General features: G+C 37.0%; 1 protein-coding gene across 19 annotated transcripts in view; it reads left to right on the top strand.

Annotated features, from left to right (window-relative positions):
* The window catches only part of APC (APC regulator of WNT signaling pathway), a 138,853-nt gene that overhangs the window by 73,109 nt on the left and 38,749 nt on the right, over positions 1 to 26,995 (top strand). For 12 of the 19 annotated variants that reach the window (XM_060296107.1, XM_060296103.1, XM_060296115.1 and 9 more), the window contains 2 exons: positions 8,356 to 8,439; positions 25,430 to 25,534. In XM_060296107.1, coding sequence (XP_060152090.1) covers positions 8,356 to 8,439; positions 25,430 to 25,534 — 189 coding nt within the window. The remainder of the gene's footprint in view (positions 1 to 8,355; positions 8,440 to 25,429; positions 25,535 to 26,995) is intronic. The other 7 variants (XM_060296109.1, XM_060296112.2, XM_060296118.2 and 4 more) reach the window with 2 other exon arrangements.

Genomic DNA, 26,995 nt, shown 5'->3' with positions numbered 1-26,995 from the left:
CAGAAATATAGATCAATGGAACAGGATAGAAAGCCCAGAGTTAAACCCATGCACATATGGTCACCTTATCCTTTTTTTTTTTTTTTTTTAATGGTACGCGGGCCTCTCACTGTTGTGGCCTCTCTCGTTGCGGAGCACAGGCTCCGGACGCGCAGGCCCAGCAGCCATGGCTCACAGGCCCAGCCGCTCCGTGGCATGTGGGATCTTCCCGGACCTGGGCATGAACTCAAGTCCCCTGCATCGGCAGGCAGGCTCTCAACCACTGCGCCACCAGGGAAGCCCCACCTTATCTTTGATAAAGGAGGCAAGAATATACAGTGGAGAAAAGACTGCCTCTTCAATAAGTGGTGCTGGGATAACTGGACAGCTACATGTAAAAGAATGAAAGTAGAACACTCGCTAACACCATACACAAAAATAAACTCAAAATGGATTAAAGACCTAAAAGTAAAGCCAGACACTATCAAACTCTTAGAGGAAAACATAAGGAGAACACTCTATGACATAAATCACAGCAAGATCCTTTTTGACCCACCCACCTCCTAGAGAAATGGAAATAAAAGCAAAAATAAACAAATGGGACCTAATGAAACGTAAAAGCTTTTGCAGAGCAAAGGAAACCATAAATAAGACGAAAAGACAACCCTCAGAGTGGGAGAAAATATTTGCAAATGAAGCAACTGACAAAGGATTAATCTCCAAAACATACAAGCAGCTCATGCAGCTCCATATCAAAAAAACAAACAACCCAATCCAAAAATGGGCAGAAGACCTAAAGAGACACTTCTCCAAAGAAGATACACAGATTGCCAACAAACACATGAAAGAATGCTCAACATCATTAGACAAATGCAAATCAAAACTACAATGCGATATCATCTCACATCGGTCAGAATGGTCATCATCAAAAAATCTACAAACCATAAATGCTGGAGAGGGTGTGGGGAAAAGGGAACCCTCTTGCACTGTTGGTGGGAATGTAAATTCATACAGCCACTATGGAGAACAATATGGAGGTTCCTTAAAAAACTAAAAATAGAACTCTCATATGACCCAGCAATCCCACCTCTGGGCATATACCCTGAGAATACCATAATTCAAAAATAGTCATGTACCACAATATTCACTGCAGCTATATTTACAGTAGCCAGGACGTGGAAGCATTCTAAGTGTCCATCAACAGATGAATGGATAAAGATGTGGTACATATATACAATGGAATATTACTCAGCCATAAAAAGAAACGAAATTGAGTTATTTGTAGTGAGGTGGATGGACCTAGAGTCTGTCATACAGAGAGAAGTAAGTCAGAAAGAGAAAAACAAATACTGTATGCTAACACACATATATGGAATTAAAAAAAAAAAAGTTCTGAAGAACCTAGGGGCAAGATGGGAATAAAGACACAGACCTACTGGAGAATGGACTTGAGGATATGGGGAGGGGGTAGGGTAGTCTGGGAGAAAGAGCGTGGTATGGACATATATACACTACCAAATGTAAAATAGCTCATGGGAAGCAGCCGCATAGCACAGGGAGATCAGCTTGGTGCTTTGTGACCACCTAGAGAGGTAGGATAGGGAGGGTGGGAGGGAGGGAGATGCAAGAGGGAGGAGATATGGGGATATGTGTATATGTATAGCTCATTCACTTTGTTATAAAGCAGAAACTAACACACCATTGTAAAGCAATTATACTCCAATAAAAACGTTAAAAAAAATTTACGATGGCTGCTGGGCAACATAACCAGTGTTCACATAATTCTGCCTTCATATTTAATTTCCCTGATACTGTTCTGCTATGCCTTGGAATTATGAGGGAAGAAGAATTAGATGCTCCTCTTCTGGTAGCTGATAGCTAGCTTCTGTTAGCTATTTGTTAGTAATTGTCCACAGTACATCTTTCCCTCCTAACTCTCTGTTTAAATGACTCAACATGTAAGACTATGGCCAGCTAATGAGCATAGGGAAGTGGATCCTAGGAAGACCTGAAGAAGCCATGAGAAGAAAATGTGGGATCTCATTTGCAAGGGGAAAGGATGGATAAAAATTCCAAATAAAATAAGAATAGAGTAAAAGTTTTTTAAGGAATAATTATGTATCAGAAACCAGAAGCCAACTTTATATTAACTTGAATAGAGAAATAATAAGATTATTACCATTGCACTCATTAATATGGTTGGGTGCTTGCTGTCATCACTATTACTTAACTGTGTTTGGAGGTCCACTAATTCAGTTAGAAAGAAAATAAGTTGTTTAAATACTACACTATTTTCCAACTAGAAGGGAAGAGACCAAATAATTGTCATTTGTAAATTATATGGTTGTTTGCCTAGAAAAGCTGTAGAGAAGAGTCAAAAAATATTTCAGGTAATGAGAGAATTGAGTAAGGTGGCTGGAGTTAAGGTACATTACAAAAATTAAAAATTAGTAGGTTTTCTCTAGTAGCAATAGCTACCACTTGGAAATGGAAGATGGGGTAGGACGACCTGTTTACAGTAACAGGACACTTTAAAATACCTGGAACATACCCACATGAAGAAAAATATAAAATTGCTAAAGGATGCAAAATATGGCCTTAAAAATAGAGGAGCCTATGCTGCTGTCTGTATTGTATTTGGGGTATCTGGTTGAAGTGCCCCCTACGTACCTGACCCCAGGGAATCACGGAAGAGGGGCGAACCCAGTTGGTAAGTGTCATGCAGGGTATGGAGGGGTGGAGCGGTATGATCAGGCCACCCAGGATGGCTGTTGTCTTGCTCTCTGTACATCCCCTGCTCAACCAGTGCCTGCTTCACCTACACCCCATTCACATGACTGACCTTCCTGCAGGCTTGCCCCAGGCCCCAGCTGGTGATTGCTCTCATCAATGGGGCAGTGAGGGACTTCCCCCTCTGCTAGTTTCTGCTGACTTCCCTGGTAACTAATGAGCCCACCTGAGGTAATTCTCCCTATAACTAGCAAATCTCCCCTTCCACCGGGAGGGAAACCCGCTGCAATGTCCTGCCCGCTGTCCGCTGCACATGGTGGGGTGTCACTCCAGGACCTTGCTTCAGGTGTGTAAGATCCCCCAATCCATTAAACCATTGATGTCTCTGTTGCTGAAAAAAATAAATAAGGAAGCCTAGGTGGGAAGACTTTAACATCCTAAAAATGTCTTCCTTTAAAAAGTTGATATATAATACAATTCCAGTCATAACCTTAAATTTTTTTTGGAGCCCAGAAAAAGGATTCTAAAGTTTGCAAAGTAAAAATTTCCAAAAATATTTAAGAAAATTATGAGTGAGGATTTACCTTACCATTTGTTAAAACTTACTGTAAAGGTGTTGTAGTGATCACAGTATGATAGCACAGGTATAGACGTAGGCAAATAGAACAGAATAGAGACTAGAAAAAGATATAAGAAAATATGGAATCTTTTAATGATAAAAGTTATAAATTTGGGGGGAAATGGTAAATAACTCAATAAACGCATAGGTATAACTAGGAACCTGTTTGGTAGAAGAGAAATTGAATTAGATCCCTAACTCACATCTTGTACATGAACAATTATAGGTGGATTAAATATCTAAATGTAAAAAATAAACAAATTAATAGAAAATATAGAACAAGAGAGATCTTAATTAAGAATGGAAACATAAGCAATAAAGGCAGGGTGGGAAACAGGATTTATTTCATAAAAATTTAAAACATTCATCCTGCAGAAAATAAACTAAGGGAAAATATTTGTACACGTAAGGGGAAAAGGTTAATATCCCTGTGCTATAAGAATTCCTACAAACAATAAGAAAAAGACAACTCTTTTTTTTTTTTTTTTGGCGGTACGCGGGCCTCTCACTGTTGTGGCCTCTCCTGCTGCAGAGCACAGGCTCCGGATGCGCAGGCTCAGCGGCCATGGCTCACGGGCCCAGCCGCTCTGCGGCATGTGGGATCCTCCCGGACCGGGGCACGAACCCATGTCCCCTGAATCGGCAGGCGGACTCTCAACCACTGCGCCACCAGGGAAGCCCGAGAACTCTTTTTTATATGGACAGAGGATGTAATCATTCAATTTATTGAAAAGAAAATGTAAATGACCAGTAAAACATACGAATGACTGGGGAACAATTTAGGGAAAGTTGAAACAAAATCCACTCTTGCCCACGCATGTGTTAGTCTCTAGCTATCTCTGTTAACAGTTTGGTTATTTATTTTCTCCATTATTTGTTCAACACATATTTGCACCTAGTATGGTGGTGCCTGCTCTCCTCTATGCCTAATTTTTCACTGTTAAAACAACTCTGATAAACATACTTATTCATATCCTGTAAACGTGCGCAACAGTTTCTCTAGTTCAAGAATCAGTCTATTTCTTAAAGAGCTGTATGGTAAATATTTTAGACTTTGTGGCCATATGGTCTCTGTCGTAACTACTCAGCTCTGCCTTTGTAGCAAGAAGGTAACCATAGATGACAATATATAAGCAGATGGGCATGGCTGTGTTTCAGTAAAACTTAATTCATAAATACAGATGGCTACCAAGCCCTAATTTGCTGACCTCTGCTCTAGGGTGTATACCTAAAAGCGTAATTGCTGGTCATAAGGTATGAGTGTTTTGAATAGTGTGTGCCAAATTGCACTCAAAATGATTTTATCAGTTTACATTTCTCCTAGTCATATGTGAGAATTCCCGTTTCTTTTACCTGATTTTTTCAGCAATTATGAGTCACATTTTATAATTAACAGTCAGTGGGCATTTGAAGCATTATCTTGTCATTTAGTTTGTACTTCCATGAGTACTGCTGAAGCTGATTATCTTTTCATGTATTTATTAGATTTTCATTTTGTCATTTTTCCATATCCTTTGCCCATTTTCTATTATGTTAAATGTCTTATTCTTATGTATTTGAGAGGTATTTTAATATCCTCTAGATACCAATCTGTTATACATAATGTATATCACAACCCCTCCCTGCCAAATATGTTACCTACTTTAGCTTCATGATAACAAAATTAGTTTTTGTTATAAAGCTAAATTAATTGTATTGCAATATTTGTGCTTTCTTTGACCTATTTATACATCTTTTCCTATCCTTAAAGATACCCTCGTATTTTTTCCTAATAGTTTTAATGTTTTATTTTTACAATTAGGTCTTTAATTCATCTCACATTTGCTATTATATATGTTTTGGAAGTAGGAATCTAATTATATATATATATATATATATACACACACACATATGATTTTTATATCAATGTATATATACTTATTTAATATATACAATGTAATTTTGATTATTTAATAAATATATATTATTAATTATATAATATGTAATTAATTATGTATACACATATACATAACACAGATATACACAGATCGATGCATATTTATGTTGTTAACTAAATTTCCCATTATCACTTGCTGGATGTGCCACTGTTTTCCCATGGATTGGTAATGCTGTCTCTGGCATCTGAGAAGTTTGTATTTGCTGGATATTTGTAGACTCCATTCTGTTAGTCTGTTTTAGCTTCTCTGTCCCTGCGCTGATAACCACATTTGTTTTATTTGCTATAGCTTTATTAATCTTGGTACCTAGGAGGGTGAGTCCTTCTTATTTTTGTTTGTAAAAATGTGTTTATATTCTGTTTTGTTACTCATCAAATTCAAGGAAAAGCCTTATGGGCTTTTGATTAGAATTACATTGAATTTATAATTAATTTGAGGAGAATTTATAGCTTTACAATATAAAGATTGGTTCTTGGTTGAAAGGGTGACTCTGGAGCCAGTCCTCCGGGGTTCTAATTCCCTACCTGTCACGTATCAGCACTGGGATCTTGGGTAAACTCTCTGTCTCAGTTTTCCCATTGGTAAAATACAAATAATGATTCCCTGTAAAATGTGAGGATTAAATGAGTTAATATATGTAAAACACTTGGAATCCAGCAAACACTCAGGAAATATTAGGTATTGTTATTAATTTTTTATCTCTCCGTTCATTTAGGTCTTATTTTATGTCCTTCAAAAAAGTTTCGTAATATTCTTCATAAAACTCTTACACATCTTTTTTTTTACATTTATTCCTAGATATCTTACAGTTTTTGTTGCATTGTGAATGGGATTTTCTTTAATTACATTACTAAATTTGATTTATGTGTCCAGCAGTCTTCCTGAACTCTTTTAATAGATTGTCTTAGTAGTTTAAGATTTTCTTGGATTTTCCATTCCAACTGTTATTTTGTTTGCAAGTAATGACAATTTTGTCTTTTCCAGTCCTTTTTTTTCCTCTTTCTATTAAATAAGAACTCTAATACATCTTTGAATAAAAAGCAGTGATAATTTGTCTTCTTCATCTTCTCTTGGCTCTAAAAGGAATCCTTCTGAAATTTCACCATTAAGTATGTTGTTTACTCAAGGTTTTTGATACCATTTATCAAGTTAAGGAATTTACCTTCTATTCCTAATTTGTTGAGAGTTGTCCTGAATTCATATTGAACTATATTACTATATTATTTTTTTAAATCAGTTTTGCAAAAGTAATACCATCTCCATATGCCAGAACAAGTAAGCATTTTTCGTTAAACATAATTTCATAAATATTCAAGATTGTCATATAGAGAATGGAAAGAAATTCTACTGGCTTCTTCCATTTTCCTGTTGAGTAACAGAAGCACAAAGGTTGTTGTGTCAGAAATCATCAAGGCTCAGATTTGACTTCAGGATTTAGTGACCTAATAGCAATACAGAAATGTAGTTCTGTGGAGAGGAGTGTTAGATATGATTTCCTTTTTCATCCTCTGAGTATTAAAAATGTTGACTTAGGACTTTATTGGTGAAGGGGAGCTAGTTACATAGAGAGAGGAGAACAATAAAATATTACAAAGCCACTAATTGTATGTAGTTTCATTGCTTATGTAATGCCAGGAAGTATTTACCATCTGATGTAGAGGTGATCACTCATCTTTGCAGTCTCTTTAGAAAGCTACCAAAAGCACAGGTATTTCTTCTTCAGCATGTTTTCATGATGAAAATTGGATGTGGTAAAATTTCTTAATTAAAGAATACTATTTACCTTAGGTTCACTATTTTCAGAATTATGATATAGGATCAGCACAGTTATAGTGTTACAAAGGAAGGAAAGAAGGGAGGGAGGAAGGATTCTTTTTTGGTGAGTGCAACTCTTTTGAGCTTTTCTGTGTTTGTTTATCATAACATTGGAAAATAGCAACCGTAAGCATTTTTACTATGGCAATAAAATCGTAAAGACATTGTATTTCAGCAAAATTAGATATGCTCAAAGGGTAAGTTTTATATGTAAGTTTTATAACTATATATACTTAAAGCTATTTGTTACAGTACTTTTATTATTTATCTATTGAGGTATACATGCTCAGAAATCTTTTATTGATGGGTGCATAATCATAAAAGTTTGGAAATGACTCCATCTAGCTTCTAACACTTTTTTCCCCATTTTTTGCGGTACGCGGGCCTCTCACTGTTGTGGCCTCTTGCGTTGCGGAGCACAGGCTCCGGACGCGCAGGCTCAGCGGCCATGGCTCACGGGCCTAGCTGCTCCGTGGCATGCGGGATCTCCCCAGACCGGGGCACGAACCCGTGTCCCCTGCATTGGCAGGCGGACTCTCAACCACTGTGCCACCAGGGAAGCCCCCGGCAGTACTTGTTTTTAAAACATATACTTGAAAACACTTTTCCCACATTTTTTCAGTTCCACATTGTTTGATCTGTAGTTACTACTTTGTGTTCACTTGAAGGTCTCAGGATATGGGCAGAGCAGTAGCTCTTACCATCATTGTGATCTTAGTGTTGGGAATAAAAATAATGTTTAGCTGCAGTAGGTATTTGGGAAAGCTAAATCTGAAAGGTACCACTGACTTGTAATAAGAATAATTTGGGGGAAGATTATTCTTACTGTTTAAAGCCTGATGTTTTTAAAACAAATCAGCTGCTCTTTCCCTTTACAGGTATACCATGCTTTGTATAAATCCATTACACTGTACTGACATCTGGATTAATATAGAAGATTAAATTCAGATGTAATTTTCTCTTTGTTGAAGTAGTTTTTGAGACTAGCTTTTAAATACCAATTTCACACTCTATGCATCATACAATTTGATATATGACGTGTATTTTTATAGTTTTCCTAAGTAGATCTAGAGATCTGTTGTATAAAGTTAGATTTTAAAAAAAATTGAACTGATCCTAATATGTCATCAGTGTATGAATATATATGCATATCTAATTCTTATATAAGAGTGATTTGGTATAACCCTAAGCTGTTAAGTGGTAACCATAGTACGGTTATTTAAACTAATGTTTTTAATAAAAATAGATCTAATTTGGTTACTTATTTTATTTTAGCGAAGAATAACCAGAATTCAACAAATAGAGAAGGACATACTTCGTATACGACAGCTTTTACAGTCCCAAGCAACAGAAGCAGAGGTTAGTAAATTGTCTCTTTTGTTTGCAGACATAAATATAGGTAGTTATTCTAAGAAGAGGAAATAGGTATAATTAACGTGGCATCATTGAAATAGGTGCTCTAAAGAATTGAGACACTTAATAAGTTTATAAGTTTTTTCACTAAATTAAATAGATTTCAAAAACCTTTACTACTTTGGTTTCTTCTAACTTTAAGGCAGTTAAAATTTATAGAGCCATAAATACAGATACCTTACTTCAGTTATCTGTTTTCGTATAATCAGATAACTAACTTAATTTGGCTACTAACAATTTGTAAATAAGCTATCTCTTTGTATGTAATCCATAGTAAGAATTGATCATACACATATATCTATGCTTACTCTACAAACTCCATTAAAATGGCAGTAAAAGGATAAAATGAAAAATCACAAATACCAGGGGAGGTGACATCAATAAAATTTGGGGAGCTAGAAAGCAGGTAAACAAATTACTCTTCTAGCTTATGGTAGAGAGTTGACCCCTGAGTCAGCAGTAGGAAGTCAGGAAGCAACCCATTTTACACTGTGGAGTCCTACAAGTTTCCAGAATTGGTTACACCTGGATATGCTACCTCTGGATGTGGGGATTAAGAAAGAGGTTAAAAGCAAGAGGATGACTGAAAGTTTAAGAAGCCGGTGGAGCCTCCAGAACCTCTCTTCAACTCTGCATGGCTAAGTGACTGCTACTTTCCAGTCTCAGCAAAAGCTGAGAGATTATTCTGGAAAAGGTAAAACAAAGGGTCTTTGGATAAGGGTAATCCTAGTATAGTTGAAGTTGGGAGGGAGGTATCATACTAAAAACTGAAATAAGTGAAAATTTCCTTACTGAATGCTGAAACCCTCATTGGCATCCAGCTTTATAATACAGGCAAGTTTCTAGAAGCAACTTCTCTAAGAAATGTGACTAACCCAGGAAGAGACCTAAAGGTACTGACACTGGAGGATTCCTCAATAAAACATCCCAGCTAGACCACCCTACTGGATGGCTACAGCTGACAGACTCCATCCTTTAGGCATAGAGCTTCATAGGCCGTCCATTCCTAAATATGGCTAGACAGCTAAAGACCACCAGAGATTTTAAGAAAGTTTCTAATAAAAAAGATTTAATGGAAATAAAGACTATACAAGAAGAAAAAAACTTAAGAAAAGTAGAACTAACATTAATATTCTCAAGATAAAAGATAATTTATCCATAAAGTGAGAAAATAATGGTATACAAAAGGAACATTCAGAGAATTTAAAAAAGAGTTCTTGGGAATTAAAATTGTAATAGTAGAAATGAAAATCTCAACAGAAAGGTTAAAAGATAAATTTCTCAGAAAATAGCACAAAGGAATAACGCAATGGAAAATAGAAAAGATAAGAAAGTCAGAGAATCATTCTAGGAGGGTTCAATATCCAAATAAAAAGGGGGTTCCAGAAAGAGAATGGACAAACTAGAGGAAGGAAATCCTAAAAATAAATTAAAATTCCCCAGAACTGAAGGGCATAGTTTTCCAGATAAAATGGTCTCCCCAGTATCCAGTGCCACAGATGAAAATCCCACACTAGGTACATCATGATGAAATTTCATCTCACTGAGAATAAAGAGTAAATCTTAAAACCTTGTAGAGAAGGAGAAGAAAACAAATTTCACACAAAGAAACAGGAATACAAATGTCTTTAGGTATATAAACAGCACACTGGAATCTGGGAAGTAGAGTAGCAATTTCTTAAAACTTCTGTAAGATTATTTTCAGCTATGTTCCCAAACCAGTTCTCTGACACCACTAGTTGTCCTACAGTTCAAATCAGTTCTGACACTACCCAGACTTAGCGTAGACCCTACATTTAAGGGTAAAGTCATTCACAAGACTGCCCTCACTTCAGGTACCAGGCAAGTTTCAGGTGTCCCAAACCATCTGCACTCTGCCCAGCTTGTTATAAATTCTACCCAAGTGGGTGTATTGCACTACAGTTCAGTTCTGACATTAACTACTTGGAGGGAGCCTAGACCTTACAGATTAAGGGCAGAGCCCTTCACAAGACTACGCCCACTTCAGATGCCAAGCCTCCCATACTTCTGCAAATTTGGGGTGTCCTACAACAGCCTTAGGTTTGATAATTCACTTCAGTGACTCAGAACTCAGTAAAAGTTCTACACTTATGATTACAGTTTTATTATAAAGGATGCAGATCAGGAACAGCCGAGTGAGACACATAAGGCAGGACCTAGAGAAGGTGAGGGTGGAGGATGCAGAGCTTCCGTGATCTCTCATGGAATCTGGACACATCACTCTCCCAGGACATCTTTGTGTTCACCAAGCAGGAAGCTGCATTGAGCTTCAGTGTCCAGAGTTTTTATTGGGGTTTCATTATGTAGGCATGCTTGATTAAACAAGTGGCTACATGATTGAACTCAGTTTCCAGCACCCTTCCCATCCCTGGAGGTCAGTCTTGACTAGTTCAACCGTCTAGTCACATGGTTGGCCTTTCAGGTGACCAGCACCCATCCTGAAGCTATCTAAGGATCCCCCATGGGTCACCTCATCTGCATGGCAAACTCAAGAAATTCCAAGGGTTTTTGAAGCTCTGTGCAAAGAACAAAGGGACAAAGACCATATATATATATTTTTTATTATACCACACGAGCCTATAAATTTATCTCTAGTCAACTGCCTATTAAATTTGAGAATAGAATGCATTTTCAGGTAGTCAAAGTATCAAAAATATGTATTTCTCTATACTGTTTTCTGGAAGCTATTAGTGGATATAGTTAAAATGAGAAGGTAAAGCAAGAAAAATGAAGATTTGGGATCCAAGACATAAAGAATACAATACAAGAGAAAGACATGAAAGACTCCCCAGAATGAAGATGAAGGGAGATTCTGAGACTAATGATAGAGAAAGTAACAAGTCCCTGTTGGTACAGTTGAGAAGATTCTGGGAGAGATGAGTCTAAGAAGATGAAATCAGTAGACTACTTAATGTTTTTGAATTTATTGAAAGGAAAAGAAATTTACACAGTAGGAGAGAAACTGTGAGGGTGTCATAAGTACACAGAACACCAAATAAACAAAACAAAAAAAAGATACTCCGTGGACAACGAGAAGTTGTAAAGGAAAGAATCATAGTATACCACCTGTCACTCATGACTATAATTTAATAGTCAAAATAATGCAAATAGGGAACAACTTATCTAACTATAAAATGTAAATTGGACAAATAGAGGAACAGTATGAGTGTGGTGTGTTAAGGGTGGAGTATTGATAAAAGAGAAATCAGTCCTCATCTTACATAATAGGAAATCAATAAATGAGGCATTAAACTAAGAAAAGCAGAACCTAGCAACACAAGCAGGTTATTTAGAGATAGAGAAGTGAATTCAAAAAAAAAAAAAAAATCCTCTGAAGGAGATGAAACTGTTTGCCTTAAGATAGCAGGAAATGGGACAGAGCAAGCAAGTGTGAAAGACCACTGTTCATTGTCACAAGGCTTTAGAACTAATGATTATTTCAACTGTGTGTAACTATGATAAAAATAAAACATAAAAGAGCCAAGGCCATCATTTAGAAGATATTTATACTTATCTTCCTCTATAATCTGGATTGGCTTAATAATTATACCTTGATAATGGTGATTAGTAAAGAACTTAAGAGGAGCTTAGAGAAAGCAGAAACGTTGGTAGCAGTATATCCTAGGAAAAGTCATGTTTAATATACTATCAGTGAGTAACAAGAAGACCAAGCAATGGAAGTAAGGGGAAGGTACTATCTCAGTGGAACACAAATACTGTATATTTATACATGCTAGAAACTGAATGTTACTGAGGCTTGTGCATATTTGTCAGCTCTGCAGCTGAAATTTGGTTTTGATCACCATATAGAAGGATGGGGGTGTAAAAGACCATCCCCTCACCTATCTGTTTATAGCCAGCGAATTTGGGCACTTCTCACCTTGTTTATAGGTAAATAATAAGAAAACCTACATGGGTCTTAAGTGAACTATTGCTGAATAAGTCTCGGAGAAGCATGTGGGAGGCTCAGAGAAAATAAATTTTCAGGAAATTATTTGCTTCTTTAGTCAACTGCAGGAAGACCTGTCTCTGTGCAACAGGAGCAAAAGAAAAGCTGAATAAAAATCCACATTGAACAATAAACAACAGAATTGTTGCTAGGAAAAATTGGCTCAGTGTTTGGGGACAGATTTGAGACACATCAATGGAAAGTTTCTAACGTGTAGCCAGATTCAGACTCACATTCCAGATCATGAAAAAGGAAGAGACTGCAAAGAGTGAAACATCAGCATAGTGCTGTTTTCTAAATATAATTCCTAAAAACACAATGAAGCATTTATTGATATTTTTAAATGTTTATGATATACAAAGTAGCATGTACACTTTGATCCCATTTTTTAAAAGATACACACAAACATAGTATATCAGAAATAATATGAAAAGGCAGATAACCATTCTTAATACCTCCTAGTTTTTCTGGTTTGGCCAGTTGTTTTGTAACTTTTTTATACTAACGACGTCCAGTTTTTATAATGGGAGAAAACTTTTGTATACAAAACAAATTTGTCATGTCCTGTCATGGCCAGCACATATTTTCCACCTGTGGAAAATTTGATCAAATAATGAACAGTTCTGTTTTGAGCCAAAAACAGTGCAGGCCCATTTATACACAGGGAAGACAACTGTTTCTAATGTTAAAAGTACAGGTTTTGAAAGTGTAGAGTCCTTTTTAAGACTATATTCGTCCATGCTTGTCTTTTAAAATATCTTTGGATTCAGTACATCTAAATTTGAAATATGTAGAAACATGTATTTGCTAAATAGGCAGTTTAAGTACAGTGTAATAGTCATATTGCTAAAAGTAGTTTAACCTGGCTGTCTTAAGTCAATATAAACTAAATATTTGTAACATAATGATTAAGTGTCCTTCTTGCAGTGTTGACTCTTAAGGACTTTTAAAAAAAAAACCAAAAACCAGTATCTCTTTGCTTCTTTTTCAGTGTCATTGGCATTACTCTATGTGGCGTTCTGGTTATTATGACCCCTTTTGGCTTTCCAGTGTAGTTTATCTGTGTTTTGGTGGTGGTGTGTTTTTTTTTTTAATATAGCAGGTTCTTATTAGTCATCAGTTTATACACATCAGTGTATACATGTCAATCCCAATCGCCCAATTCATCACACCCCCACCCCCACCCCCTGCCGCTTTCCCCCCTTGGTGTCCATATGTTTGTTCTCTACCTCTCTGTCTCTATTTCTGCCCTGAAAACCGGTTCATTTGTACAGTTTTTCTAGGTTCCACATATATGCGTTAATAATATATGATGTTTGTTTTTTTCTTTCTGACTGACTTCACTCTGTATGACAGTCTCTAGATCCATCCATGTCTCTACAAATGACCCAATTTCGTTCCTTTTTATTGCTGAGTAATACACCATTGTATATATGTACCACATCTTCTTTATCCATTTGTCTGTCGATGGGCATTTAGGTTGCTTCCATGACCTGGCTATTGTAAATAGTGCTGCAGTGAACATTGGGGTGCATGTGTCTTTCTGAATTATGGTTTTCTCTGGGTATATGCGCAGTAGTGGGATTGCTGGGTCATATGGTAATTCTCTTTTTAGTTTTTTAAGGAACCTCCATATTGTTCTCTATAGTGGCTGTATCAATTTACGTTCCCACCACCAGTGCAAGAGGGTTCCCTTTTCTCCACACTCTCTCCAGCACTTGTTGTTCATAGACTTTCTGGTGATGCCCATTCTAACTGGTGTGAGGTGATACCTCATTGTAGTTTTTTTTTTTTTTTTTTTTTTTTTTTGCGGTTCACGGGCCTCTCACTGTTGTGGCCTCTCCCGTTGTGGAGCACAGGCTCCGGACGCACAGGCCCAGTGGCCATGGCTCACGGGCCTAGCCGCTCTGCGGCACGTGGGATCTTCCCGGACCAAGGCATGAACCTGTGTCCCCTGCATCAGCAGGCGGACTCTCAACCACTGCGCCACCAGGGAAGCCCTGTAGTTTTTTTTTTGTTTTTTGGTTTTTTTTGCGGTACGCGGGCCTCTCACTGTTGTGACCTCTCTCACCGCGGAGCACAGGCTCCGGACGCACAGGCTCAGCAGCCATGGTTCACAGGCCCAGCCGCTCTGCAGCATGTGGGATCTTCCCGGACCAGGGCACGAACCCATGTCCCCTGCATAGGCAGGTGCACTCTCAACCACTGTGCCACCAGGGAAGCCCTCATTGTAGTTTTGATTTGCATTTCTTTAATAATTAGTGATGTTGAGCAGCATTTCATGTACTTCTTGGCCATCTGTATGTCTTCTTTGGAGAAATGTCTATTTAGGTCTTCTGCCCATTTTTGGATTGGGTTGTTTGTTTTTTTTAATATTGAGCTGCATGAGCTGTTTATATATTTTGGAGATTAATCCTTTGTCCATTGATTTGTTTGCAAATATTTTCTCCCACTCTGAGGGTTGTCCTTTTGTCTTGTTTATGGTTTCCTTTGCTGTGCAAAAGGTTTTAAGTTTCATTAGGTCCCATTTGTTTATTTTTATTTTTATTTCCATTACTCTAGGAGGTGGATCAAAAAAGATCTTGCTGTGATTTATGTCAAAGAGTGTTCTTCCTGTGTTTTCCTCTAAGAGTTTTATAGTGTCCGGTCTTACATTTAGGTCTCTAATCCATTTTGAGTTTATTTTTGTGTATGGTGTTAGGGAGCATTCTAATTTTATTTTTTACATGTAGCTGTCCGGTTTTCCCAGCACCACTTATTGAAGAGACTGTCTTTTCTCCATTGTATATCCTTGCCTCCTTTGCCATAGATTAATGTACCATAGGTGCATGGGTTTATCTCTGCATTTTCTGTCTTGTTCCATTGATCTATATTTCTGTTTTTGTGCCAGTACCATATTGTCTTGATTACTGTAGCTTTGTAGTATAGTCTGAAGTCAGGGAGTCTGATTCCTCCAGCTCCATTTTTTTCCCTCAAGACTGCTTTGGCTATTCGGGGTCTTTTGTGTCTTCATAAAAATTTTAAGATTTTTTTGTTTTCGTTTTGTAAAAATTGCCATCGGTAATTTAATAGGGATTGCATTGAATCTGTAGATTGCTTTGGGTAGTATAGTTGTTCTCACAATATTGATTCTTCTAATCCAAGAACATGGTATATCTCTCCATCTGTTGGTATCATCTTTAATTTCTTTCATCAGTGTCTTATAGTTTTCTGCATACAGGTCTTTTGTCTCTCTAGGTAGGTTTATTCCTAGGTATTTTATTCTTTTTCTTGCAGTGGTAAATGGGAGTGTTATCTTAATTTCACTTTCAGATTTTTCATCTTAGTGTATAGGAATGCAAGAGATTTCTGTGCATTAATTTTGTATCCTGCAGCTTTACCAAATTCATTGATTAGCTCTAGTAGTTTTCTGGTAGCATCTTTAAGATTCTCTATGTATAGTATCATGTCATCTGCAAACAGTGACAGCTTTAATTCTTCTTTTCCAATTTGTATTCCTTTTATTTTTCTTCTCTGATTGCCGTGGCTAGGACTTCTAAAACTATGTTGAATAATAGTGGTGAGAGTGGACATCCTTGTCTTGTTCCTGATCTTAGAGGAAATGCTTTCAGTTTTTCACCATTGAGAACGATGTTGGCTGTGGGTTTGTCTTATACGGCCTTTATTATGTTGAGGTAGGTTCCCTCTATGCCAACTTCCTGGAGAGTTTTTATCATAAATGGGTGTTGAATTTTGTCAAAAGCTTTTTCTGCATCTATTGAGATGATCATATGGTTTTTATTTTTTAATTTGTTAACATGGTGTATCACATTGATTGATTTGCATATATTGAAGAATCCTTGCATCCCTGGGATAAATCCCTTTGATCCACTTGATCATGGTGTACGATCTTTTTAATGTGTTGTTGGATTCTGTTTGCTAGTATTTTGTTGAGGATTTTTGCATCTATATTCATTGGTGATATTAGTCTGTAATTTTCTTTTTTTGTAGTATCTTTGTCTGGTTTTGGTATGAGGGTGATGGTGGCCTCATAGAATGAGTTTGGGAGTGTTCCTTCCTCTGCAATCTTTTGGAAGAGTTTGAGAAGGATGGGTGTTAGCTATTCTCTAAATGTTTGATAGAATTCACCTGTGAAGCCATCTGGTATTAGACTTTTGTTTGTTGGAAGCTTTCTAGTCAGAGTTTCAATTTCATTACTGGTGATTGGTCTGTTCATATTTTCTACTTCTTTCTGGTTCAGTCTTGGAAGGATATACCTTTCTAAGAATTTGTCCATTTCTTCCAGGTTGTCCATTTTATTGGCCTATATAGAGTTGTCTGCAGTAGTCTCTTAGGATGCTTTGTATTTCTGTGGTGTCTGTTGTAACTTCTCCTTTTTCATTTCAAATTTTATTGATTTGAGTCCTCTCCCTCTTTTTCTTGATGAGTCTGGCTAATGGTTTATCAATTTTGTTTATCTTCTCAAAGAACCAGCTTTTAGTTTTATTGATCTTTGCTATTGTTTTCTTTGTTTCTATTTCATTTATTTCTGCTCTGCTCTTTTTGATTTCTTTCCTTCTGCTAACTTTGGGTTTTGTTTGTTCTTCTTTCTCTAGTTCCTTTAGGTGTAAGGTTAGATTGTATATATCAGATGTTTCCTGTTTCTTGAGGTAGGCTTGTATAGCTATAAACTTCCCTCTTAGAACTGCTTTTGCTGCATCCCATAGGTTTTGGATCATCGTGTTTTCATTGTCATTTGTCTCTAGGTATTTTTTTATTTCCTCTTTAATTTCTTCAGTGATCTCTTGGTTATTTAGTAACGTATTGTTTAGCCTCCATGTGTTTGTTTTTTTATGTTTTTTCCCCTGTAATTGATTTCTAATCTCATAGCACTGTGGTCAGAAAAGATGCTTGATATGATTTTAATTTTCTTAAATTTACTGAGGCTTAATTTGTGACCCAAGAATGTTCCGTGTGCACTTGGGAAGAAAGTGTAATCTGCTGTTTTTGGATGGAATCTCCTATAAATATCAATTAAATCTATCTGGTCTATTGTGTCAGTTAAAGCTCATGTTTCCTTATTAATTTTCTGTTTGGATGATCTGTTCATCATTGTAGGTGAGGTGTTAAAAGTCCCCCACTATTATTGTGTTACTGTTGATTTCCTCTTTTATAGCTGTTAGCAGTTAGTTGCCTTATGTATTGAGGTGCTCCTATGTTGGGTGCATATATATTCATAATTGTTATATCTTCTTCTTCTTGGATTGATCCCTTGATCATTATGTAGTGTCCTTCCTTGTCTTTTGTAACATTCTTTATTTTAAAGTCTATTTTATCTGATATGAGTATAGCTACTCCAGCTTTCTTTTGATTTCCATTTGCATGGAATATCTTTTTCCAGCCCCTCACTTGCCATCAGTATGTGTCTTAGGTCTGAAGTGGGTCCCTTGTAGACAGCATATATATGGGTTTTGTTTTTGTATACATTCAGCGAGCCTGTCTTTGGTTGGAGCATTTAATCCATTCACGTTTAAGGTAATTATCGATATGTATGTTCCTGTGACCATTTTCTTAATTGTTTTGGGTTTGTTTTTGTAGGTCCTTTACTTCTCTTGTGTTTCCCACTTAGAGAAGTTCCTTTAGCATTTGTTGTAGAGCTGGTTTGGTGGTGCTGAATTCTTAGCTTTTGCTTGCCTGTAAAGCTTTTGATTTCTCCATCGAGTCTGAATGAGATCCTTGCTGGGTAGAGTAACCTTGGTTTTAGGTTCTTCCCTTTCATCACGTTAAGTATATCATGCCACTCCCTTCTGGCTTGTAGACTTTCTGCTGAGAAATCAGCTGTTAACCTTATGGGAGTTCCCTTGTATGTTATTTGTTGTTTTTCCCTTGCTGCTTTCAATAATTTTTCTTGGTCTTTAATTTTTGCCAATTTGATTACTATGTGTCTCGGTGTGTTTCTCCTTGGGTTTATCCTATATGGGACTCTCTGCACTTCCTGGACTTGGGTGGCTATTTCCTTTCCCATGTTAGGGAAGTTTCGACTATGATCTCTTCAAATATTTTTTCAGGTCCTTTCTCTCTCTCTTCTTCTGGGACCCCTACAATGCTAATGTTGTTATGTTTAATGTTGTCCCAGAGGTCTCTTAGGCTGTCTTCATTTCTTTTCATTCTTTTTTCTTTATTGTGTTCTGCAGCAGTGAATTCCACCATTCTGTCTTCCAGGTCACTTGTCTGCTTTTCTGCCTCAGTTATTCTGCTATTGATTCCTTTTAGTGTGTTTTTCATTTCAATTATTGTATTGTTCATCTCTGTTTGTTTGTTCTTTAATTCTTTAGGTCTTTGTTAAACATTTCTTCCATCTTCTCGACCTTTGCCTCCATTCTTTTTCCGAGGTCCTGGATCATCTTCACTATCATTATTCTCAATTCTTTTTCTGGAAGGTTGCCTATCTCCACTTCATTTAGTTGTTTTTCTGGTGTTTTATCTTGTTCCTTCATCTGGTACATAGCCCCTCTGCCTTTTCATCTTGTCTATCTTTCTGTGGATGTGGTTTTTGTTCCACAGGCTGCAGAATTGTAGTTCTTCTTGCTTCTGCTGTCTGCCCTCTGGTGGTTGAGGCTATCTAAGAGGCTTGTGCAGCTGTGTTTTTTTTTTCCTTGATCAAACTTAACTACACTCTATTTTTTAAATTGTTTTTAAAGAGACAGCTTTTGTTTTTATTGAGCAGCACTGTGGGGTTTTTTTAAATTTATTTATTTATTCATTTTTGGCTGCATTGGGTCTTTGTTGCTGCATGCGGGCTTTCTCTAGCTGCGGCGAGCAGGGGCTACTCTTTGTTGTGGTGCATCAGCTTCTCATTGCAGTGGCTTCTCTTGTTGTGGAGCACGGGGTCTAGGTGCACGGGCTTCAGTAGTTGTGGCTCGCAAGCTCTAGAGCACAGGCTCAGTAGTTGTGGCTTGTGGGCTTAGTTCCGTGGCATGTGGGATCTTCCCGGATCAGGACTCGAACCCCTGTCCCCTGTGTTGACAGGCGGATTCTTTACCACTGTGCCACCAGAGAAGCCCTGTAATTTCTTTTTTGATATTTTATGCTTTGAGCTTTTGCTTCTTTCTAGCTTATTTAGTTATAGTTAGTTTTTATTCCCACCATCTTTCTTTTTTTTTCAGTACGCGGGCCTCTCACTGTTGTGGCCTCTCCCGCTGTGGAGCACAGGCTCTGGACGCGCAGGCTCAGTGGCCATAGCTCACGGGTCTAGCCGCTCCGCGGCATGTGGGATCCTCCTGGACTGGGGCACGAACCCGTGTCCCCTGCATTGGCAGGCAGACTTTCAACCACTGCGCCACCAGGGAAGCCCTCCACATCTTTCTTATATTCTGATTATTGCTATTTGGCTGCATCAGCAGGGTTTTTTTTCTATTTCTAGATCAATATTCACATTTTTTCTATTTGATTGACTCCTTTATGTGTATGAAACAGCCCTCCTTAATTCCATTTAATGCTCTTCACCTTGAATTTTATTTTGTTTGCTATTAGTATTACTGCACTGGCCTTCTTTCTTTCATCATTTGCTTGGTGTAACATATTCCCTGTCTGTATATTTCCAAATTTTACCAACTTTCTGGCCTCTGAAAATTCCTTAAAAAAATTGTCATTTGTTAATAACAATTCATTTTCCAGCACAATTATAAGGTTATGGCAGATTGGGGGCTTGTTTGTGTTTTTTGTATTCAGATTTTTATTTAGATCATTGGATTTGGGGCTAACTGTCTACCACTGTGACCTAATCTAATTCTTGTTTCTTTTTGTTATAATAATGGTCATATCATTCATAGTCTAAAATGTTTACTTTTATTCAGTGAATGAAAACTAAAAGAAGGTGCTGTGTCTTATTCGAGAAAGAAAACTCTAATTTTGCTGTTTCATGTTTCTTTATTCCATTATTATCATTTTTCTAATATAGATCAGAGAGAGAAGCTTGAAAATAGAGAATACTGGGAATCAGATACTCATAAATTAGGTCACATACAGTGAAGACAAGAAAAGATGTCTGCTAAATAATTTCTCTACCGTGAAGCATCTTATTTTTTTTTTTTTTTCGGTACGGGGGCCTCTCACTGTTGTGGCTTCTCCCGTTGCGGAGCACAGGCTCTGGACACGCAGGCTCAGCGGCCATGGCTCACGGGCCTAGCCGCTCCGCGGCATATGGGATCCTCCCGGACCGGGGCACGAACCCGCGTCCCCTGCATCAGCAGGTGGACTCTCTACCACTGCACCACCAGGGAAGCCCCTGAAGCATCTTATAACACTGTCTTTGCCCTACCTGCTGACAACTCTGGTTTAGGGTCTAGATGTGGAACATAATTCAGATGATGTAATTATTACACATGATTCAAATCTCAAAAGTTCCAAAAGGATATGTGAGGCAACCAGTGCTGCCACTTTCTTATGTATCATTTCAGACAGGTTTTTTACTGGCAAACTCGTACATTTGGGGGTGGGGGGTGCTCAGAAGGGTGCAAACTGTGAGGTAAATTATGGCATGGTTTAACAATCTCTAGAAAATAGCCAGTGAGAAATGTTTATTAAAATCCCATGCAGAGTACTCTTACAACCCATTAATAAGGAGACAACCACACTTACAAATGAGCAAAAGATTTGAATACACGTTTCACCAGAAAAATATATAGGAATGGCTAGTAAACACATGAAAATGTGCTAAACATCATTAGTCACTAGGGAAATGCAAGTTAAAACCACAATGAGATACCACGTCACACTCATTAGGGTGGCTGTAATCATAAAGAAAACAGTAAGCTTTGGCAGAGTTATGGATAAATAGAAGCCGTCATACATTGCTGCTGAGAATCTAAAATGGTTTGGCCACTTGAAAAGTGTGGCAGTCACCTGAAGTATTAAACGTACCATTATCGTATGACACAGCAATTCCACTTCTAGGTATCTATCTAAGAGAAATGGAAACATGTCCACACAGAGACTTTCACTTGAATGTTCATGGCAGTATTATTCACAATAGCCCCAAAGTAGAAAAATGCAAATGTGTATCAATTGGTGAATTAATAAACAAAATATGGTATACCCTTACAATGGAATACTGTTTGGCAATAAAAAGGAACAAATTGATGACACATACTCTAACAGAGATGAACCTCAAAAACATTTTACTAAATAAAAGTAGCTAGACACATAAGTCCACATATTCCGCTTATAATTAACGTACAGAAAAGACAAATTCATAAAGACAAAGTAGATTTATATTTACCTGAGGCTGTGGGTGGGAATTGGGATTAACTATAAAGGGTTCTTTTAGAACACAAGGGATCTTTTTAGAGTGATGAAAATGTTCTAAAACTGGAGTATTGTGATGCTTGGTAAGTTTATTAAAAATCATTGATCCGTACACTTAAAGTGGGCCAATTCTGAGATATGTAAATACCTCAACAAAATTGTTTTGTTTTTTTAATTTTTTTAGTCCTAGGATAGAAAACTGGGGAAGGTGTCCAGCAACTATGGGAATAAGGAAACTAGATAGGATTATTCTTTCAAAGGAATCAGAAACAATCTCTTTGTTCTCAGTGTTAGCAGTAGTTTTAGATAGTGATCAAAGAACACAGACAGGCCTGTAGCCTAGGATCAGTGAAAGAATAAAGGGAAGTAAGTAAGTAAAGAAAACTAAAGATAGTAAGTGTTAAATATTACTTTGTGCTCTAGAGTCAGAATGCTTGGGTTGTGATCCCAGCTCTGGCTCTGCCATTTACTAGGTATGTGACCTAAAGCCAGGTACTTATCATCTGTGCCTCCTCAGTTTCTTCATCTGTAAAATGGGGATAATAATAGTACGTGCTTCATAGAGTTGATGTAAGGATTAAATAAATCAATAGGTGCCAAGTGATCAGTGCATAACAAACATTAGATTTTTTTTTTTAACTTCATTATTTTCATCATTATCACCATCATCACTTGGGCCTGGCAGTCCTGCAGGCCTACTGTGTTTCTCTGGATCCGCCCTTCTCTGTCTACTGGAAATGACTATTTCTGATGTCTGCTAATCTTTGTCCTTCTAATAATTTCATCTCCTCCTTCACAGAGAAAACGGTAGCTATCGTCAGAGCTCTCTCTCCTTCCTACCAGGAAGCATTCTGCCTTCCTTCCTGTGCTTTGGATTTTCAGTTCCTGCCTTCTCAGGAACTTTGTACTCTTACCTCGTTTCTGTCACATGTTTATCTTCTTTCTCTTCTGTAGCATCTTTTCATTGGAATTTAAACATGCTCGAGTTTTATCTTTAAAAATAGAAAATGAACCTTCCTCAATTCCACCTCTCCCTGCAACTGTTCTTCATCTGTCCCCTTCCCGTCCTCATTGTCTTTTCCTAATCTTCACTCCAAAGGTGTTTCTAGACTCCAAGTCTGTATTTCCTCCCCACCATTCACACACACCAGTCTAGTCTCTATTCTCATAGTTTCACTGAAATGGATCATTGATAACTTCCATATTGCCAATTAAATTGACATTTTCAGTCTTCATCTTGATACTTTCCACATTACTGAACACTGTTGCTTGAAATATTACACTCTTGGCATCTTTTTTGGTTCATACGCATTCCTTAAGACAAATTTCTCTTTTCTCTTTATTTTTTCTCCCTCCCTGAGACCATCTTATTTATACTTAGGGCTTTACTCACCAGCTGTATGCTTTTGGCTCTCAAATTCATTTTTCTAGCCCTGAGCTCCAGACTCCTAAATCTGTGTACCTGCTCTGCATCTCTACTTAGTTGTCTTAAAGGCACTTTAAATCCAACATATCCAAAGCATAATTAATGATCTTCTCCTCCTAAGTCCTCCTTATGAGCCCCACATCCTCCAAAACACCCTCATTCTCCTTTAGTATTACCTATCTCTGTGAATGATACCATCATTATTCAGTCGTGTGAGCTAAGGAACACAGGAGTAATTCTTGACACCAGATCTCTTCCTCCACTTGCCATATCCAATCTATCATGTAGTCTTTCAGATTTACCTCTGTCTCCACTGCCTTTATCTGCATCACTGCTTCCCTAGGTGTAAAGTACCATTATCTAATACCTACTTTAATACATAGTCTCCAAACTTGTCTCTTCTCTTTCCTACCTACTTAGACCATTTTAAATTTGACTTTAAAAACTCAAAATACACGCACCTTTTCCTGTTAGTATTACTGGTATTAGTTATGTGAGGGCAAGAGTGCCATCTGAGAATCACACTAAATTCAGTAAAATCAGTAAGTTTTTTGTTTTTGTTTTTACCATCTTTCTGTTCTACTCTTCACACTATAGTTCTTTGATGTTCTAGAGCAAGCCATGTTTCCTCCCAGCCCAGTTTCTTTGCATATGGTCTTCTGTTTACCTAAAACCTTCACCTTCTATCCCCATCCCATTTCCTAGAACTCCTGTTGTATTTAGATGTCAGTTCAGACAACGCTTCCTAAGGGAGCTCTTCCCCCCAAGTCCCCACAACGTATGGCATCCCTCTGGTGTATATCCTTACAGCACCCTGTACCCTTCCTCAGAGTACTTGTCAAAGTTTTAACTCTATTGTCATTTCTCTCATTATTTGATAGCATCCCTGACTAGACTGAAGCTTGAAGAGTGTGTTGAGCAGTGTCTGGTTTTGCCAACGCTGTATTCCCCAGCATCTAGTGAAAGTAACCAACATGGCAGATACTCAGTACTCTTATATTGACGTCTTCAATTATGTTAGTGTCAAATCTTAGTGGATTTAGTGGGTTTTGTTTTGTTTTGCGGTACGTGGGCCTCTCACTGTTGTGGCCTCTCCCGTTGCGGAGCACAGGCTCCGGACACGCAGACTCAGCGGCCATGGCTCACGGGCCTAGCTGCTCCGCGGCATGTGGGATCTTCCCGGACCGGAGCACGAACCCGTGTCCCCTGCATCGGCAGGCGGACTCTCAACCACTGTGCCACCAGGGAAGCCCGATTTAGTGGTTTTTGATTCATTTTGTCTCTAGATTGATTTTGTATTCTCTACTTTTGTTGATTTTGTTGAATTTCTTAGTGTAATTTTCCCATGGTGATATTTTTTCTTCTGCTTCTGAATTATCGAGACTACCTCTCTTTTGCCTATATATAACTTACACTAGTTTATTGATGGAAATATTGGTAAATTATTAAGTCACATCTTAAATGGTCTAGGAAAGCTTTATGTTTAAAGAAATTCTAGTGGAAGCCATTTTGCAATACAGTTTTCCACTATTATGTCAGATTTTTTAAAGTGTAATTTTTATTTTTGCGTTATCATTTTCCTAGGGCAGGCACATTTGTGATTGTTTCTATAAAAGATAATGGAAAAGTTATTTTATTTCTTTGATTCTACGGTGATATTTTTTTCAAAGTGACTGCTTTTACTGGATATAATCTGTCACTTTCATTTTACATAGCAGATGGTGGCTACATTAGAAAAAAGGTTTTTGGTCTTTTTCAGATCAGAATCTTAAGAATTTATCTGTTGGTTTCATATGACTTTTATTAGCAGAAGATGTATTTATATATTCTGTGTATAAACATAGTTATACAGAAGGTGTTTTTAAGCTTAGGTTAATAGTTTAACTTATATTTGCAGCTCTAGTAAACGCCAGAGCCATGTGACCTTGCGGAAAAGACAGTTATTTGTTCTAGTTGGGTTATATCCCTGATAGTGATGTGAGCACAGCTGGTGGAGGATGGTGTTTCTGTGAGTCTCAGAAAATCCTTTGTCTTGTGTGGCTCTAATGCTCGAGGGACACACTTCACTTTCCTTTTACCGAAATAGTCGACAGTCAACCCTGCTGGAGCTGATGAAGTATAAAGTGCAGTTCCATGCTTTTGTAAACCTGTATAATTGAGGCATTCAAAGCTTTAAAGCAAGAACGAAGGAAAGCTCTGGGCTAAGAAAGCATACACCATTTTTGTATGTAATGATGTTAACTCCGTATTAACAGAGGTCATCTCAGAGCAAGCATGAAGCCGGCTCACATGAAGCTGAGCGACAGAATGAAAGTCAAGGAGTGGCAGAAATCAACATGGCAACTTCGGGTAGTGGTCAGGTAAATAAATTTTTTTCTTAATTTTTTTTCTAATTATTTAAATATTTAAAAAGGAATACAGAGTGAGATGATTCTCAGAAAGATCTATAAATCTTATCTACTTTCTTAGTCTTGAATGGATATCTCCAGAAGAATTCGGTACCAAAATTCTATGTCATTTTTCTTTATTATATCTAACAATAATGCTTTCAAAATTTCTAAGTATATTTTATAGCTCTAAATTGTATGTCTCTGTTTTAGCCTGAAGTGATTTGCGTGAGAAGAATTTTTTTGAAAAATAAATACTAAGCTGCATTTTGGTCATATGTGATTTGACCTAGTTATTATTGCTTGTATTTGAATAGGTTTGCTCTTTCTCTGTGGCATTCTTTGCGAAGACATTTTTATGTTTTTAAAAAATGGCCATAAGAACTTATAGTTCTTGTTTTATGTTGCACTTCAAGGTTACATAAATCCAGAAATTTAAATCCTATCACTGAAAAAGATGATTCTAATGCTCATACAGAGTAGAAATATAGCCTAATGATGTTTACTATTTTCATCTTTAGCAAAACTATAGACGTCAATTTTTTTTTTTTAATGTAGAACTATTATCTTGTTACGTTGCCATCAGTCTTCTATTAGAGTTTTATTGGAATGCATCCTACTGTGACAGTATTTTTCTTTGGAGTGTTCTGTATTCTCCACATTTTTTCAATGAATATTTTATGTTGTAAATGAATCATTTTTTTAAATACAATTTCACTAAGTTAATTTTAAGGAAATTTTCTTACTGTTGATATAAAATATTCCCTTAGTGTCTGTAGGTTACTTTTAATGATACTAGTTATTTTAAAAGAGCCTGCTTCTATTAGTTCATTGAAATTTAAAGCTTAAAGTGTCTCATACTTGAGTACTTAAATTTATTTTACTGAGTTAAAACAAAAAGATACTTCATTTTAATATTACTGGTGAGCACTGTAGTGGAGAAAACTCTATAGATGGCAAATTAGGGAAATTATATTTAAATAGCACATTTGGGTTATTTCTTTGTGTATTGTTTAGGGAATTCTTTGGGAACAATATGTGTTCCTACAATTACATAGAAAAAAGAAAAGTTCTGTCTTTTTGATAGAAAAAAAATTGTTTGCTTAGGATTAGACCCACTATTAGTGCTTTGGGTCGTATTCCAATTATTATATACTTTAACGCCTCACCTATCCAATAAGCTGGATATTCATTAAAAAAAGAGATCGAATCCCTATCACACTGCTTACATCAAAATTAATTCTAAGTAGATTAGATTTGATGTCAAAAATGAAAACTATAAAAATACTAAAAGATAAGAAGAAAATGAGGGTAGAATTTTTATAATCATGAAGTGGGTAGGAAACCATAAGAGAAAGGAACAGTAGGTTTTATATAAAAATGTAAAACTTCAATATGCCATAAAATCATAGCAAAGTTACAAGATCAAATTAA

This window comes from Globicephala melas, chromosome 3, assembly GCF_963455315.2.
Source record: "Globicephala melas chromosome 3, mGloMel1.2, whole genome shotgun sequence".
NCBI classification, from domain to species: Eukaryota; Metazoa; Chordata; class Mammalia; order Artiodactyla; family Delphinidae; genus Globicephala; species Globicephala melas.
Note: the sequence above shows the minus strand (reverse complement) of the source record. Positions and strands in the feature narration are given on the sequence as shown.